Source organism: Heterodontus francisci, chromosome 14 (assembly GCF_036365525.1).
Source record: "Heterodontus francisci isolate sHetFra1 chromosome 14, sHetFra1.hap1, whole genome shotgun sequence".
NCBI lineage: Eukaryota > Metazoa > Chordata > Chondrichthyes > Heterodontiformes > Heterodontidae > Heterodontus > Heterodontus francisci.
Window position 1 is genome coordinate 15,268,025 of NC_090384.1, and position 17,618 is coordinate 15,285,642.

The following is a 17,618-nucleotide window of genomic DNA, read 5'->3' on the forward strand; positions in this document are numbered from 1 at the left end:
CACAAGTCAGTACCGTTATTACACAAGTCAGTACCGTTATTACACAAGTCAGTACGGTTATTACACAGGTCAGTACGGTTATTACACAGGTCAGTACGGTTATTACACTAGTCTGTACGGTTATTACACAGGTCAGTACGGTTATTACACTAGTCTGTACGGTTATTACACAGGTCAGTACGGTTATTACACAGGTCTGTACAGTTATTACACTAGTCTGTACAGTTATTACACTAGTCTGTACAGTTATTACATAGGTCAGTACAGTTATTACATAGGTCAGTACAGTTATTACACTGGTCTGTACAGTTATTACACAGGTCAGTACAGTTATTACACTGGTCTGTACGGTTATTACACAGGTCAGTACGGTTATTACACTGTTCAGTACAGTTATTACACTGTTCAGTACAGTTATTACACTGGTCTGTACGGTTATTACACAGGTCAGTTCCGTTATTACACAGGTCAGTTCCATTATTACACAGGTCAGTACAGTTATTACACAGGTCAGTACCGTTATTACACAAGTCAGTACCGTTATTACACAAGTCAGTACCATTATTACACAGGTCAGTACAGTTATTACACTAGTCTGTACAGTTATTACACTAGTCAGTACAGTTATTACACTAGTCTGTACAGTTATTACACAGGTCACTACCGTTATTACACTAGTCAGTACAGTTATTACACTGGTCAGTACAGTTATTACACTGGTCAGTACCGTTATTACACTGGTCAGTACAGTTATTACACTGGTCAGTACCGTTATTACACTGGTCTGTACAGTTATTACACTAGTCTGTACAGTTATTACACAGGTCACTACCGTTATTAAACTAGTCAGTACAGTTATTACACCGGTCAGTACCGTTATTACACTGGTCAGTACAGTTATTACACTGGTCAGTACAGTTATTACACAGGTCAGTACAGTTATTACACAGGTCAGTACCATTATTACACAAGTCAGTACCGTTATTACACAAGTCAGTACGGTTATTACACAGGTCAGTACGGTTATTACACAGGTCAGTACGGTTATTACACTAGTCTGTACGGTTATTACACAGGTCAGTACGGTTATTACACTAGTCTGTACGGTTATTACACAGGTCAGTACGGTTATTACACAGGTCTGTACAGTTATTACACTAGTCTGTACAGTTATTACACTAGTCTGTACAGTTATTACATAGGTCAGTACAGTTATTACACAGGTCAGTACAGTTATTACACTGGTCTGTACAGTTATTACACTAGTCTGTACAGTTATTACACTAGTCTGTACAGTTATTACATAGGTCAGTACAGTTATTACACAGGTCAGTACAGTTATTACACCGGTCAGTACCGTCATTACACTGGTCAGTACAGTTATTACACAGGTCAGTACCATTATTACACAAGTCAGTACCGTTATTACACAAGTCAGTACGGTTATTACACAGGTCAGTACGGTTATTACACAGGTCAGTACGGTTATTACACTAGTCTGTACGGTTATTACACAGGTCAGTACGGTTATTACACTAGTCTGTACGGTTATTACACTAGTCTGTACGGTTATTACACAGGTCAGTACGGTTATTACACAGGTCTGTACAGTTATTACACTAGTCTGTACAGTTATTACACTAGTCTGTACAGTTATTACATAGGTCAGTACAGTTATTACACAGGTCAGTACAGTTATTACACTGGTCTGTACAGTTATTACACAGGTCAGTACAGTTATTACACTGGTCTGTACGGTTATTACACAGGTCAGTACGGTTATTACACTGTTCAGTACAGTTATTACACTGTTCAGTACAGTTATTACACTGGTCTGTACAGTTATTACACAGGTCAGTTCCGTTATTACACAGGTCAGTTCCATTATTACACAGGTCAGTACCGTTATTACACAAGTCAGTACCGTTATTACACAAGTCAGTACAGTTATTACACTAGTCTGTACAGTTATTACACAGGTCAGTACAGTTATTACACAGGTCAGTACCGTTATTACACAGGTCAGTACCATTATTACACAGGTCAGTACAGTTATTACACTAGTCTGTACAGTTATTACACTGGTCAGTACAGTTATTACACTAGTCTGTACAGTTATTACACAGGTCACTACCGTTATTACACTAGTCAGTACAGTTATTACACTGGTCAGTACAGTTATTACACTGGTCAGTACCGTTATTACACTGGTCAGTACAGTTATTACACTGGTCAGTACCGTTATTACACAGGTCAGTACAGTTATTACACTGGTCAGTACCGTTATTACACAGGTCAGTACAGTTATTACACTGGTCAGTACCGTTATTACACTGGTCAGTACCGTTATTACACAGGTCAGTACAGTTATTACACTGGTCAGTACAGTTATTACACTGGTCAGTACAGTTATTACACTGGTCAGTACCGTTATTACACTGGTCAGTACAGTTATTACACAGGTCAGTACAGTTATTACACTGGTCAGTACAGTTATTACACTGGTCAGTACCGTTATTACACTGGTCAGTACAGTTATTACACTGGTCAGTACCGTTATTACACAGGTCAGTACCGTTATTACACAGGTCAGTACCGTTATTACACTGGTCAGTACAGTTATTACACTGGTCAGTACCGTTATTACACTGGTCAGTACCGTTATTACACAGGTCAGTACCGTTATTACACAGGTCAGTACAGTTATTACACTAGTCTGTACAGTTATTACACAGGTCACTACCGTTATTACACAGGTCACTACCGTTATTACACAGGTCAGTACAGTTATTACACTGGTCAGTACCGTTATTACACTGGTCAGTACCGTTATTACACAGGTCAGTACAGTTATTACACTAGTCTGTACAGTTATTACACAGGTCACTACCGTTATTACACAGGTCAGTACAGTTATTACACTGGTCAGTACCGTTATTACACTGGTCAGTACCGTTATTACACAGGTCAGTACAGTTATTACACTGGTCAGTACAGTTATTACACTGGTCAGTACCGTTATTACACAGGTCAGTACAGTTATTACACTGGTCAGTACCGTTATTACACTGGTCAGTACCGTTATTACACAGGTCAGTACAGTTATTACACTGGTCAGTACAGTTATTACACTGGTCAGTACCGTTATTACACTGGTCAGTACAGTTATTACACTGGTCAGTACCGTTATTACACAGGTCAGTACAGTTATTACAGTGGTCTTACCGTTATTACACTGGTCAGTACAGTTATTACACTGGTCAGTACAGTTATTACACTGGTCAGTACCGTTATTACACTAATAATAATAATACGAAATGCTGGAACCACTCAGCAGGTCTGGCAGCATCTGTGGAAAGAGAAGCAGAGTTAACGTTTCGGGTCAGTGACCCTTCATCCGAATGATCAGAAGGCATTTCAACCCATAGCAGCCTTTCCATTGGGTGAAAGGGGAGGGGATTTCAAAAAGAGAATAAAAGGAAAGCAAACCCAAGGTGCTGTTTACAAATATGTGACAGACAGAAGCTGCTCTCTGTGCCACTCCACATGGCCATCCACATTGGTCAACTGCACTACGCAGGTGCAGCCAAGTCTCAGGCCAGAGCTGACAGATTCACTCACTGGTAGTGTCTGAGCTGACCGATTTCTGTCACTGGCTGTGACAGAGCTGACCGATTCACTGGCAGTGTCAGAGCTGACCGATTCTGTCACTGGCTGTGTCTGAGCTGACCGATTCTGTCACTGGCTGTGTCTCAGGTGACAGACTCTCTCACTGGCTCTGTCTGAGGTGACCGATTCATTCACTGGCTGTGTCTGAGCTGACAGATTCTCTCACTGGCTGTGTCTGAGGTGACCGATTCTCTCACTGGCTGTGTCTGAGCTGACAGATTCTGTCACTGGCTGTGTCTGAGCTGACCGATTCTGTCACTGGCTGTGTCTGAGCTGATCGATTCTGTCACTGGCTGTGTCTGAGCTGACCGATTCTGTCACTGGCTGTGTCTGAGCTGACCGATTCTGTCACTGGCTGTGTCTGAGCTGACAGATTCTGTCACTGGCTGTGTCTGAGCTGACAGATTCTGTCACTGGCTGTGTCTGAACTGACAGATTCTGTCACTGGCTGTGTCTGAGCTGACCGATTCTCTCACTGGCTGTGTCTGAGGTGACCGATTCTCTCACTGGCTGTGTCTGAGGTGACCGATTCTCTCACTGGCAGTGTCTGAACTGACAGATTCTCTCACTGGCTCTGTCTGAGCTGACAGATTCTCTCACTGGCTGTGTCTGAGGTGACCGATTCTCTCACTGGCAGTGTCTGAACTGACAGATTCTCTCACTGGCTCTGTCTGAGCTGACAGATTCTCTCACTGGCTGTGTCTGAACTGACAGATTCTCTCACTGGCTCTGTCTGAGCTGACAGATTCTCTCACTGGCTGTGTCTGAACTGACAGATTCTCTCACTGGCTCTGTCTGAGCTGACAGATTCTCTCACTGGCTGTGTCTGAACTGACAGATTCTCTCACTGGCTCTGTCTGAGCTGACAGATTCTCTCACTGGCTCTGTCTGAGCTGACAGATTCTCTCACTGGCTCTGTCTGAACTGACAGATTCTCTCACTGGCTCTGTCTGAGCTGACCGATTCTCTCACTGGCAGTGTCTGAGGTGACCGATTCTCTCACTGGCTGTGTCTGAGGTGACCGATTCTCTCACTGGCTGTGTCTGAGGTGACAGATTCTCTCACTGGCTGTGTCTGAGCTGACAGATTCTGTCACTGGCTGTGTCTGAGGTGACCGATTCTCTCACTGGCATTGTCTGAGATGACAGATTCTGTCACTGGCAGTGTCTGAGGTGACAGATTCTCTCACTGGCTGTGTCTGAGCTGACAGATTCTCTCACTGGCTGTGTCTGAACTGACAGATTCTCTCACTGGCTGTGTCTGAGGTGACAGATTCTCTCACTGGCTGTGTCTGAGCTGACCGATTCTCTCACTGGCTGTGTCTGAGGTGACAGATTCTGTCACTGGCTGTGTCTGAGGTGACAGATTCTGTCACTGGCTGTGTCTGAGCTGACAGATTCTGTCACTGGCTGTGTCTGAGCTGACAGATTCTCTCACTGGCTGTGTCTGAGCTGACAGATTCTCTCACTGGCTGTGTCTGAGCTGACAGATTCTCTCACTGGCTGTGTCTGAGCTGACCGATTCTCTCACTGGCTGTGTCTGAGCTGACCGATTCTCTCACTGGCTGTGTCAGAACTGACAGATTCTCTCACTGGTTGTGTCTGAGCTGACAGATTCTCTCACTGGTTGTGTCTGAGCTGACAGATTCTCTCACTGGCTGTGTCTGAGCTGACCGATTCTCTCACTGGCTGTGTCTGAGCTGACAGATTCTCTCACTGGCTGTGTCTGAGGTGACAGATTCTCTCACTGGCTGTGTCTGAACTGACAGATTCTCTCACTGGCTGTGTCTGAGCTGACCGATTCTCTCACTGGCTGTGTCTGAGCTGACAGATTCTCTCACTGGCTGTGTCTGAGCTGACCGATTCTCTCACTGGCTGTGTCTGAGCTGACAGATTCTCTCACTGGCTGTGTCTGAGCTGACAGATTCTCTCACTGGCTGTGTCTGAGCTGACCGATTCTCTCACTGGCTGTGTCTGAGCTGACAGATTCTCTCACTGGCTGTGTCTGAGCTGACCGATTCTCTCACTGGCTGTGTCTGAGCTGACAGATTCTCTCACTGGCTGTGTCTGAGCTGACCGATTCTCTCACTGGCTGTGTCTGAGCTGACAGATTCTCTCACTGGCTGTGTCTGAGGTGACAGATTCTCTCACTGGCTGTGTCTGAGCTGACAGATTCTCTCACTGGCTGTGTCTGAGCTGACAGATTCTGTCACTGGCTGTGTCTGAGCTGACAGACTCTCTCACTGGCTGTGTCTGAGCTGACCGATTCTCTCACTGGCTGTGTCTGAGCTGACAGACTCTCTCACTGGCTGTGTCTGAGCTGACCGATTCTCTCACTGGCTGTGTCTGAGCTGACAGACTCTCTCACTGGCTGTGTCTGAGCTGACCGATTCTCTCACTGGCTGTGTCTGAGCTGACCGATTCTCTCACTGGCTGTGTCTGAGCTGACAGACTCTCTCACTGGCTGTGTCTGAGCTGACCGATTCTCTCACTGGCTGTGTCTGAGCTGACAGACTCTCTCACTGGCTGTGTCTGAGCTGACCGATTCTCTCACTGGCTGTGTCTGAGCTGACAGACTCTCTCACTGGCTGTGTCTGAGCTGACCGATTCTCTCACTGGCTGTGTCTGAGCTGACAGACTCTCTCACTGGCTGTGTCTGAGCTGACCGATTCTCTCACTGGCTGTGTCTGAGCTGACAGACTCTCTCACTGGCTGTGTCTGAGCTGACCGATTCTCTCACTGGCTGTGACTGAGCTGACCGATTCTGTCACTGGCTGTGTCTGAGCTGACAGACTCTCTCACTGGCTGTGTCTGAGCTGACCGATTCTCTCACTGGCTGTGTCTGAGCTGACAGACTCTCTCACTGGCTGTGTCTGAGCTGACCGATTCTCTCACTGGCTGTGTCTGAGCTGACCGATTCTCTCACTGGCTGTGTCTGAGCTGACAGACTCTCTCACTGGCTGTGTCTGAGCTGACCGATTCTCTCACTGGCTGTGTCTGAGCTGACAGACTCTCTCACTGGCTGTGTCTGAGCTGACCGATTCTGTCACTGGCTGTGTCTTAGCTGACATCAGTAAACAAAGACAAAAGCATGTTGTTATGACCACGTGATGTGATATGGGTGGCTCCCACTGTTCCACTCCACCTGACTACAGCAATTGTATTTGTATTAAGTGATAAACCCTTGGTGTTTTATTTTTCAAATAAACCGACAGCAACAGGTTTTCTTCTTCTTAAAAAAAGAAAGTCAATTGTTCATTGATCAATACGCCCTTTCCCGAAATTGTCACAACCTCATTCACTCACGCATGTGCACACACATACAAGAAGAAACAGATAGAGAAGGGAAAGAGGTAGGTGGGTTTTAGTGGGGGAAGGTAAACCTATTGAATTCTCTTGACATTTAAGTTCCGGATAGTTGCAGGCCTGAGATGATTGTAGATTTCTCTCTTGATTGAAGGTTCTGTTGAAGATGGTGGGTCACTTCCAGCTCTCTCTGGATTATGTGGATGTTGGATTTTTTTTCAGCAGGACTGGTGCTTTCTGCTTTTTTGGAATGCCAGCTGTTATAGGAAGCTTCACATTCTGGGTCAGTGTTTCTCTCTGGCTGTCTTTGTTTCAAGGTAAAACTGTGTCACCTCTCACCTCCTGTTAAGATGCACTCTGGTTTCTTTCCCACGTGGCTACTTCACACCTCCTTTGTTTTAGAAGACATTCAATTCTGGAATGTTTTTAAGATTGGTCGAAGATGGGTTTCATTAACACTTGTTGAATTTGACGATTTGTCTTTTGTCTTTGTCAGCCTGTTTGAATATGCAAAAGGCCAATCCCCTTTCTCTTTGGTGGCCATTTTGGACCATTGTTCACTTTTTAACATAAAGGTTCATTTTTTAAAAGAAAAAGTTTGTTGTTCCATAACTCTTCAGAGTTAGTCCATGAATGTTGTATTATTATACTTCCGATGTGCATGACAATGTCCAAAATGGCAAAGGACGAGAGGAAGCAGTAATATGTCCCAACCCTGTTCTTTCAAAGAATTATGACTCCTTTAGGAGCCATTTTGATAGGGGCCTCATTTACCTGTGAATTAAAAGGCCAGAGAGCACCCGCCCCCACTGCCAACTAATATTGATATGAGTCATGTCCTTCTTGATGCCCTGTCCCCAACAACCAGAAGTTACACTGTGAAACAAAGTGGGTGGAGTTCTGGCAGGACTGGACTCCTGCCAATTTTCTGGCTGTCAACTGCCAATTTACACTGAATTAGCAGCATCATGAAAACGCTAGAGGGGATTCATGTGCCAGTCATGGAACTTATGGAGTAACTGAGCACATTTAGCAGGCCTGATGGCTTAATAAACTGCACTGGCCCGACCATTCCAGTCTATAAGGGGGAAGATTAGCCTGGGTTCCTGTCCCTGTTAACTATCCATTGATCACTGATGGAAAGTGCCTGTGCTGAGGAGGGTTGGTCTGATATGTCTGTGCTCTCCTCTGTGCATCAATGTCGAGCTGACACTCACTGTCTGGACTCACACATCAAGAATGGTCATTTAGATGAGGTTCCAGCTTTAGGATAAAAGGGAAGTAAATTGAAGGTAAAAACAATTGCTGTAACACTATCAAACCTTTGGTTGTCAGATGTTAATATGTGTTTTAGTTGCAGTACCAATAATTGTCAGCTGCAGGTGGTGTTGCACTATATTAGAAATTGTACTTGGACATTGGGTGGAATTTCATGCTCTCCCCCAACGGCAGGTTTGGAGGCAACAAGAGCATGTAATCATTGCGAGGGAAGCGGGGAGGAGTGGTGGGTGAGCCCACCATCTTCCCACCTCTACTGAAAATAAATCCCAATGCACACAGACCCCCCCCCCACCTGACACACACACACACCCCCGACACACACAGACCACTATCAACATCTTAGGGATTACCATTGACCAGAAACTGAACTGGAGTAGCCACATAAATACCGTGGCTACAAGAGCAGGTCAGAGGCTAGGAATCCTGCGGTGAATAACTCACCTCCTGACTCCCCAAAGCCTGTCCACCATCTACAAGGCACAAGTCAGGAGTGTGATGGAATACTCTCCACTTGCCTGGATGGGTGCAGCTCCAACAACACTCAAGAAGCTTGACACCATCCAGGACAAAGCAGCCCACTTGATTGGCACCCCATCTACAAACATTCACTCCCTCCACCACCGACGCACAGTGGCAGCAGTGTGTACCATCCACAAGATGCACTGCAGCAATGCACCAAGGCTCCTTCGACAGCACCTTCCAAACCCGCTACCTCCACCAACTAGAAGGACAAGGGCAGCAAATACATGGGAACACCACCACCTGCAAGTTCCCCTCCAAGTCACACACCATCCTGACTTGGAACTATATTGCCATTCCTTCACTGTTGCTGGGTCAAAATCCTGGAACTCCCTTCCAAACAGCACTGTGGGTGTACCTACACCACATGGACTGCAGCGGTTCAAGAAGGCAGCTCACCACCACCTTCTCAAGGGCAATTAGGGATGGGTAATAAATGTTGGCCTGGCCAGTGACACCCACATCCCTGAATGAATAAAAAAAACACCCGACACACACAGACCCCCCGACACACACAGACCACCCAGTGCACGACCCCCTGACATACACAGACCCCCCCACCCTCAACCTGACGAGTACTAGCAATTCGGTATCAGTCAGTCAGACGGCTGAGGGCAGAGAGCCGACAGGGTCCAATGTTCAAGGTGGTGATTAAAAGAATGGCCTTGCTTTTGTTCCACAGATTTCAGTGGGAACAGCTCGGAGCTGATGAAGGTACAAAGCTGGCAGCACGATGTTGGCCTGCAGTCTGACGAACTCCTCTCACAGTCTGATAAGAGCAGCAGCAGAAGCAACAGCACTTCACCTGAGGACGAGGAGGAGAGCTGCAAGTTCAAATGTAAGTGTTGGGGGGGTGGGGCGGGGGTGCATCATTGGCGACTGGGGGAGGAGGGACTCGGTGAGTGAGGGAGGAATGTCTCAGTGAGGGTGAGGAGGAGGGTCTCGGTGAGTGAGGGAGGAGGGTCTCGGTGAGTGGGGGGGTGGAGGGACTGGGTGAGGTGGGGAGGAGGGTCTCGGTGAGTGATGGAGGAGGGTCTCGGTGAGTGAGGGAGGACGGTCTCGGTGAGTGAGGGAGGAGGGTCTCGGTGAGGGGGGAGGAGGGTCTCTGTGAGGGTGGAAGGAGGGTCTTGGTGAGTGAGGGGGAGGGTCTCGGTGAGCTGAGGAAGAGGGTCTCGGTGAGCTGAGGAAGAGGGTCTCGGTGAGTTGGGGAGGAGGGTCTCGGTGGGGGGAGGAGGAGGGTCTCGGTGGGGGGAGGAGGAGGGTCTCGGTGGGGGGAGGAGGAGGGTCTCGGTGGGGGGAGGAGGAGGGTCTCGGTGGGGGGAGGAGGAGGGTCTCGGTGGGCTGGGGAGGAAGGTCTCGGTGAGGTGGGGAGGAGGGTCTCGGTGAGTGAGGGAGCAGGGTCTCGGTGAGTGAGGGAGGAGGGTCTCGGTGAGCTGAGGAGGAGGGTCTCGGTGAGGGGAAAGGAGGAGGGTCTCGGTGAGTGAGGGAGGAGGGTCTCGGTGAGCTGAGGAGGAGGCTCTAGGTGAGTGAGGGAGGAGGGTCTCGGCGAGCTAAGGAGGAGGTTCTCTATGTGAGGGAGGAGGGTCTCGGTGAGTGAGGGAGGAGGGTCTCGGTGAGTGAGGGAGGAGGGTCTCGGTGAGTGAGGGAGGAGGGTCTCGGTGAGGCGGGATGAGGCTCTCGGTGAGTGAGGGAGGAGGGTCTCGGTGAGTGAGGGACGAGGGTCTCGGTGAGCGGGGGAGGAGGGTCTCGGTGAGCGGGGGAGGAGGGTCTCGGTGAGTGAGGGAGGTGGGTCTCGGTCAGTGAGGGAGGTGGGTCTCGGTGAGTGAGGGAGGTGGGTCTCGGTGAGTGAGGGAGGTGGGTCTCGGAGAGTGAGGGAGGTGGGTCCCGGTGAGTGAGGGAGGTGGGTCCCGGTGAGTGAGGGAGGTAGGTCCCGGTGAGTGAGGGAGGAGGGTCTCGGTGAGTGAGGGAGGAGGGTCTCGGTGAGTGAGGGAGGAGGGTCTCGGTGAGTGAGGGAGGAGCGTCTCGGTGAGGGGGGAGGAGCGTCTCGGTGAGTGAGGAAGGAGGGTCTCGGTGAGTGAGGGAGGAGGGTCTCGGTGAGTGATGGAGGAGGGTCTCGGTGAGTGAGGGAGGTGGGTCCCGGTGAGTGAGGGAGGTGGGTCCCGGTGAGTGAGGGAGGTGGGTCCCGGTGAGTGAGGGAGGTGGGTCCCGGTGAGTGAGGGAGGTGGGTCCCGGTGAGTGAGGGAGGAGGGTCTCGGTGAGTGAGGGAGGAGGGTCTCGATGAGTGAGGGAGGAGGGTCTCGGTGAGGGGGGAGGAGGGTCTCGGTGAGGGGGGAGGAGGGTCTCGGTGAGGGGGGAGGAGGGTCTCGGTGAGGGGGGAGGAGCGTCTCGGTGAGTGAGGGAGGAGGGTCTCGGTGAGTGAGGGAGGAGGGTCTCGGTGAGTGATGGAGGAGGGTCTCAGTGAGGTGGGAGGAAGGTCTTGGTGAGGGGGGGAAGAGGGTCTCGGTGAGAGAGGGAGGAGGGTCTCGGTGATGGGGAGGAGGTCCAGGTGAGTGAGGGAGGAGGTCCAGGTGAGTGAGGGAGGTGGGACTCGGTGAGTGAGGGAGGAGGGTCACGGTGAGTGAGGGAGGAGGGTCACGGTGAGTGAGGGAGGAGGGTCACGGTGAGTGAGGGTGGATGGTCTCAGTGAGTGAAGGAGGAGGGTCGCGGTGAGGGGGGAGGAGCGTCTCGGTGAGGGGGGAGGAGCATCTCGGTGAGTGAGGGAGGAGGGCCTCGGTGAGTGAGGGACGAGTGTCTCAGTCAGGGGGGAGGTGCATCTCGGTGAGTGAGGGGGGAGGAGGGTCTCGGTGAGTGAGGGTGGTGGGTCTCGGTGAGTGAGGGAGGAGGGTCTCGGTGAGTGAGGGAGGAGGGTCTCGGTGAGGGGGGAGGAGGGTCTCTGTGAGGGTGGAAGGAGGGTCTTGGTGAGTGAGGGGGAGGGTCTCGGTGAGCTGAGGAAGAGGGTCTCGGTGAGCTGAGGAAGAGGGTCTCGGTGAGTTGGGGAGGAGGGTCTCGGTGGGGGGAGGAGGGTCTCGGTGGGGGGAGGAGGAGGGTCTCGGTGGGGGGAGGAGGAGGGTCTCGGTGAGGTGGGGAGGAGGGTCTCGGTGAGGTGGGGAGCAGGGTCTCGGTGAGGTGGGGAGCAGGGTCTCGGTGAGGTGGGGATCAGGGTCTCGGTGAGTGAGGGAGCAGGGTCTCGGTGAGTGAGGGAGCAGGGTCTGGGTGATGGGGGAGGAGCGTCTCGGTGAGCTGAGGAGGAGGGTCTCGGTGAGGGGAAAGGAGGAGGGTCTCGGTGAGCTGAGGAGGAGGCTCTAGGTGAGTGAGGGAGGAGGGTCTCGGCGAGCTAAGGAGGAGGTTCTCTATGTGAGGGAGGAGGGTCTCGGTGAGTGAGGGACGAGGGTCTCGGTGAGTGAGGGAGGAGGGTCTCGGTGAGTGAGGGAGGAGGGTCTCGGTGAGGCGGGATGAGGCTCTCGGTGAGTGAGGGAGGAGGGTCTCGGTGAGCGGGGGAGGAGGGTCTCGGTGAGCGAGGGAGGTGGGTCTCGGTGAGTGAGGGAGGTGGGTCCCGGTGAGTGAGGGAGGTGGGTCCCGGTGAGTGAGGGAGGTGGGTCCCGGTGAGTGAGGGAGGTAGGTCCCGGTGAGTGAGGGAGGAGGGTCTCGGTGAGTGAGGGAGGAGGGTCTCGGTGAGTGAGGGAGGTGGGTCTCGGTGAGTGAGGGAGGTGGGTCTCGGTGAGTGAGGGAGGAGGGTCTCGGTGAGGGGGGCGGAGCGTCTCGGTGAGGGGGGCGGAGCGTCTCGGTGAGTGAGGAAAGAGGGTCTCGGTGAGTGAGGAAGGAGGGTCTCGGTGAGTGAGGAAGGAGGGTCTCGGTGAGGTGGGAGGAAGGTCTCGGTGAGTGAGGGAGGTGGGTCTCGGTGAGTGAGGGAGGTGGGTCTCGGTGAGTGAGGGAGGTGGGTCTCGGTGAGTGAGGGAGGTGGGTCCCGGTGAGTGAGGGAGGTGGGTCCCGGTGAGTGAGGGAGGTAGGTCCCGGTGAGTGAGGGAGGTGGGTCCCGGTGAGTGAGGGAGGAGGGTCCCGGTGAGTGAGGGAGGAGGGTCTCGATGAGTGAGGGAGGAGGGTCTCGGTGAGGGGGGAGGAGCGTCTCGGTGAGGGGGGAGGAGCGTCTCGGTGAGTGAGGAAGGAGGGTCTCGGTGAGTGAGGGAGGAGGGTCTCGGTGAGTGATGGAGGAGGGTCTCAGTGAGGTGGGAGGAAGGTCTCGGTGAGGGGGGGAAGAGGGTCTCGGTGAGGGGGGAGGAGCGTCTCGGTGAGGGGGAGGAGCGTCTCGGTGAGTGAGGAAGGAGGGTCTCGGTGAGTGAGGGAGGAGGGTCTCAGTGAGGTGGGAGGAGGGTCTCGGTGATGGGGAGGAGGTCCAGGTGAGTGAGGGAGGTGGGACTCGGTGAGTGAGGGAGGAGGGTCACGGTGAGTGAGGGAGGAGGGTCACCGTGAGTGAGGGTGGAGGGTCTCAGTGAGTGAAGGAGGAGGGTCGCTGTGAGGGGGGAGGAGCGTCTCGGTGAGTGAGGGAGGAGCGTCTCGGTGAGTGAGGGAGGAGCGTCTCGGTGAGTGAGGGAGGAGGGTCTCGGTGAGTGATGGAGGAGGGTCTCGGTGAGTGATGGAGGAGGGTCTCAGTGAGGTGGGAGGAAGGTCTCGGTGAGGGGGGGGAAGAGGGTCTCGGTGAGAGAGGGAGGAGGGTCTCGGTGATGGGGAGGAGGTCCAGGTGAGTGAGGGAGGTGGAACTCGGTGAGTGAGGGAGGAGGGTCACGGTGAGTGAGGTAGGAGGGTCACCATGAGTGAGGGTGGAGGGTCTCAGTGAGTGAAGGAGGAGGGTCGCGGTGAGGGGGGAGGAGGTCCAGGGGAGTGAGGGAGGAGGTCCAGGGGAGTGAGGGAGGAGGTCCAGGGGAGTGAGGGAGGAGGTCCAGGTGAGTGAGGGAGGTGGGACTCAGTGAGTGAGGGAGGAGGGTCACGGTGAGTGAGGGAGGAGGGTCACGGTGAGTGAGGGAGGAGGGTCACGGTGAGTGAGGGAGGAGGGTCACCGTGAGTGAGGGTGGAGGGTCTCAGTGAGTGAAGGAGGAGGGTCGCGGTGAGGGGGGAGGAGGGTCTCGGTGAGTGAGGGAGGAGGGTCTCGGTGAGTGAAGGAGGAGGGTCTCGGTGAGTGAAGGAGGAGGGTCGTGGTGAGGGGGGAGGAGGTTCTCGGTGAGGGGGGGAGGAGGGTCTAGGTGATGGGGAGGGGGTCTCGGTGAGGGTGGAGAAAGGTCTCGGTGAGGGAGGAGGAGGGTCTCGGTGAGTGAGAAGGAGGGTCTCGGTGAGTGAGGAGGAGGGTCTCGGTGAGTGAGGGAGGAGGGTCTCGGTGAGTGAGGGAGGAGGGCCTCGTTGAGTGAGTGAGGAGGGTCCCGGTGAGGGGGGAGGAGGGTCTCGGTGAGGGGGGAGGAGGGTCTCGGTGAGTGAGGGTGGTGGGTCTTGGTGAGTGAGGGAGGAGGCTCTCGGTGAGTGAGGGAGGAGGGTCTCGGTGAATGAGGGAGGATGGTCTCGGTGAGTGAGGGAGGAGGGCCTTGGTGAAGGGGGAGGAGGGCCTCGGTGAGTGAGGGAGGAGGGTCTCGGTGAGGGGGGAGGAGGGTCTCGGTGAGTGAGGGAGGAGGGTCTCGGTGAGTGGGGGAGGAGGGTCTCGGTGAGTGGGGGAGGAGGGTGTCGGTGAGGGTGGAGGAAGGTCTCGGTGAGTGAGGGAGGAGGGTCTCAGTGAGTGGGGGAGGTGGGTCTCAGTGAGTGGGGGAGGAGGGTCTCGGTGAGTGGGATGGACGGTCTCGGTGAGTGGGGGAGGAGGGTCTCGGTGAGTGGGGGAGGTGGGTCTCGGTGAGTGTGGGAGGTGGGTCTCGGTGAGTGTGGGAGGAGGGTCTCGGTGAGGGGGGAGGAGAGTCTCGGTGAGTGAGGGAGGTGGGTCTCGGTGAGTGAGGGAGGTGGGTCTCGGTGAGTGAGGGAGGTGGGTCTCGGTGAGTGAGGGTGGAGGATTACGGTGAGTGAGGGAGGAGGGTCACGGTGAGCGGGAGGAGCATCTCGGTGAGTGAGGGGGGAGGGTCTCGGTGAGTGGGGAAGGAAGGTCTCGTTGAGTGGGGAAGGAAGGTCTCGTTGAGTGGGGGAGGAGGGTCTCGGTGAGGGCGGGAGGAGGGTCACGGTGAGGGGGAGGAGCATCTCGGTGAGTGAGGGAAGATTGTCTCGGTGATGGGGGGAGGGTCTCGGTGAGTGAGGGAGGAGGGTCGCGGTGAGGGCGGGAGGAGGGTCACGGTGAAAGAGGGAGGATTGTAACCGTGATGGGTAGGAGGGTCTTGGTGAGGGTGGAGGAAGATCACGGTGAGTGAGGGAGGAGGGTCTCGGTGAGGGGGGAGGAGGGTCTCGGTGAGGGGGGAGGAGAGTCTCAGTGAGTGAGGGAGGGGGGTCTCGGTGAGTGAGGGGGGAGAGTCTCAGTGAGTGAGGGGGGAGGGTCTCGGTGAGTGAGGAAGGTGGGTCTCGGTGAGTGAGGAAGGTGGGTCTCGGTGAGTGAGGGAGGTCGGTCACGGTGAGTGAGGGAGGTGGGTCACGGTGAGTGAGGGAGGTGCGTCTCAGTGAGGGGGGAAGGAGGGTCTCAGTGAGGGTGGAGGAAGGTCTCGGTGAGTGAGGGAGGTGGGTCTCGGTGAGTGAGGGAGGTGGGTCTCGGTGAGTGAGGGAGGTGGGTCTCGGTGAGTGAGGGAAGTGGGTCTCAGTGAGGGTGGAGGAAGGCCTCGGTGAGGGAGGGAGGAGGGTCTCGGTGAGTGGGGGAGGAGGGTCTCAGTGAGTGAGGGAGGTGGGTCTCGGTGAGTGAGGGAGGAGGGTCTAGGTGAGTGAGGGAGTAGGGTCTCAGTGAGGGGAGAGGAGGGTCTCGGTGAGTGAGGGAGGTGGTTCTCGGTGAGTGAGGGAGGTGGGTCTCGGTGAGTGAGGGAGGTGGGTCTCGGTGAGTGAGGGAGGTTGGTCTCAGTGAGTGAGGGAGGAGGATTACGGTGAGTGAGGGAGGAGGGTTTCGGTCAGGGAGGAGGAGGGTCTCGGTGAGGGAGGAGGAGGGTCTCGGTGAGTGAGGGAGGAGGGTCTCAGTGATGATGAGGAGGTCTCGGTGAGTGGGGGAGGAAAGTCTCGGTGAGTGGGGGAGGAGGGTCTCGGTGAGTGAGGGATGAGGGTCTCGGTGAATGAGGGAGGTGGGTCTTGGTGAGTGAGGGAGGTGTGTCTCGGTGAGTGAGGGGGTAGGATCACGGTGAGTGAGGGAGGAGGTCTCGGTGAGGGGGAGGAGCGTCTCGGTGAGTGAGGGTGGAGGGTGTCGGTGAATGAGGAAGAGGGTCTCGGTGAGTGAGAGAGGAGGGCCTTGGTGAGGGGGGAGGAGGGTCTCGGTGAGTGAGGAAGGAGGGCATCGGTGAGGGGGGAGGAGGGTCTCGGTGAGTGAGGGAGGTGGGTCTCGGTGAGTTAGGGAGGTGGGTCACAGTGAGGGGGGAGGAGCGTCTCGGTGAGTGAGGGAGGAGGGTCTGGGTGAGGGGGGAGGAGGGTCTCGGTTAGTGAGGGAGGAGGGTCTCGGTGATGGGGAGGATGTCTAGATGAGGGGGGGGAGGAGGGTCTCGGTGAGGGGGAGGAGGGTCTCGGTGAGGGGGAGGATGGTCTCGGTGAGTGAGGGAGGAGGGTCTCTGTGAGGTTGGAGGAAGGTCTCGGTGAGTGAGGGAGGGGGGTCTCGGTGAGTGAGGGAATAGGGTCTCGGTGAGTGAGTGAGGTGGGTCTCAGTGAGGGTGGAGGAAGCTCTCGGTGAGTGAGGGAGGAGGGCCTCGGTGAGGGGGGAGGAGCGTCTCGGTGAGTGAGGGAGGAGGGCCTCGGTGAGGGGGTGGAGGGTCTCGGTGAGTGAGGAAGGAGGGCGTTGGTGAGGGGGAGGAGGGTCTCGGTGAGTGAGGGAGGAGGATCTCGGTGAGTGAGGGAGGAGGGTCTCGGTGAGCTGAGGAGGGTGGTCTCGGTGAGTGATAGTGAGTCACGGTGCCTGTGGTTATAGGAAGCTGTCAATGTGGGTGGGCAGGAGGTTGGGAATGAGTGTCGAGGGAGTGTTACAGGAGGTGGTTTCTGCCTCATGCTGTCCCTGGGCCACAGATTGCCCATGGAGGAGACACCCCCATTCCACCCCCCACACGCCCGAATGGAGGCTGCCGCATTTTACTGGTTGACCTCGCCGCATGCTGGAGCACCCCCCCTCCAGCAACCCCCCCACCGCTGGTGTAATTCCGGCAGTGGTGGGAAGAGGCCTTTAATTAGCTGATAATCGGCCAATGGGAATGCGACAGGCCCTCTGCCCCCACCTCCCATCACAATTCTTATGGACCCTGCCTGCCTCCCACTCCATCGCCTGGGGGCTAGTTAAATCCAGCTCATTGAGTGGAGATTTAGGCTGAATTTAGTGAGGTTGTTTGGATCAGGAATGGAGCCTTGGGAGGGATGGAGAATCCCATCAGAATTGTCCACCCAGAAATCTGGCATTGTGACATTGATTCCTGATTTAATCAGCGGTGGGAAAGCACCAAGATGGCATTACCGCTCCAGCACAACAGGGTAGTAATATAAATTATAGAACACTTACTTTTAATACATTAGCATCTCATTCGTCACAATTCAATGGGGGGCTTGGGATTAACTTGACAAAGGGCAGCCCTCATGTATTTTGGATTCATGTTAATAGCTGGTGGCACCGAGGCGAGGCCTCAGTACCACAACAGGTTGGCAGCCATGACCAGCACCACATAGTGGGAGAGTGGGGAGTGA

The 17,618-nt window shown here is 54.2% G+C and overlaps 1 protein-coding gene across 4 annotated transcripts in view; it reads left to right on the forward strand.

Moving 5' to 3' along the window:
- Nucleotides 1-17,618, forward strand: part of agbl2 (AGBL carboxypeptidase 2) — a 279,928-nt gene that overhangs the window by 26,117 nt on the left and 236,193 nt on the right. For all 4 annotated transcript variants that reach the window (XM_068045898.1, XM_068045900.1, XM_068045901.1 and 1 more), the window contains exon 3: nt 9,457-9,612. In XM_068045898.1, the coding sequence (XP_067901999.1) occupies nt 9,457-9,612 (156 nt within the window). The remainder of the gene's footprint in view (nt 1-9,456; nt 9,613-17,618) is intronic.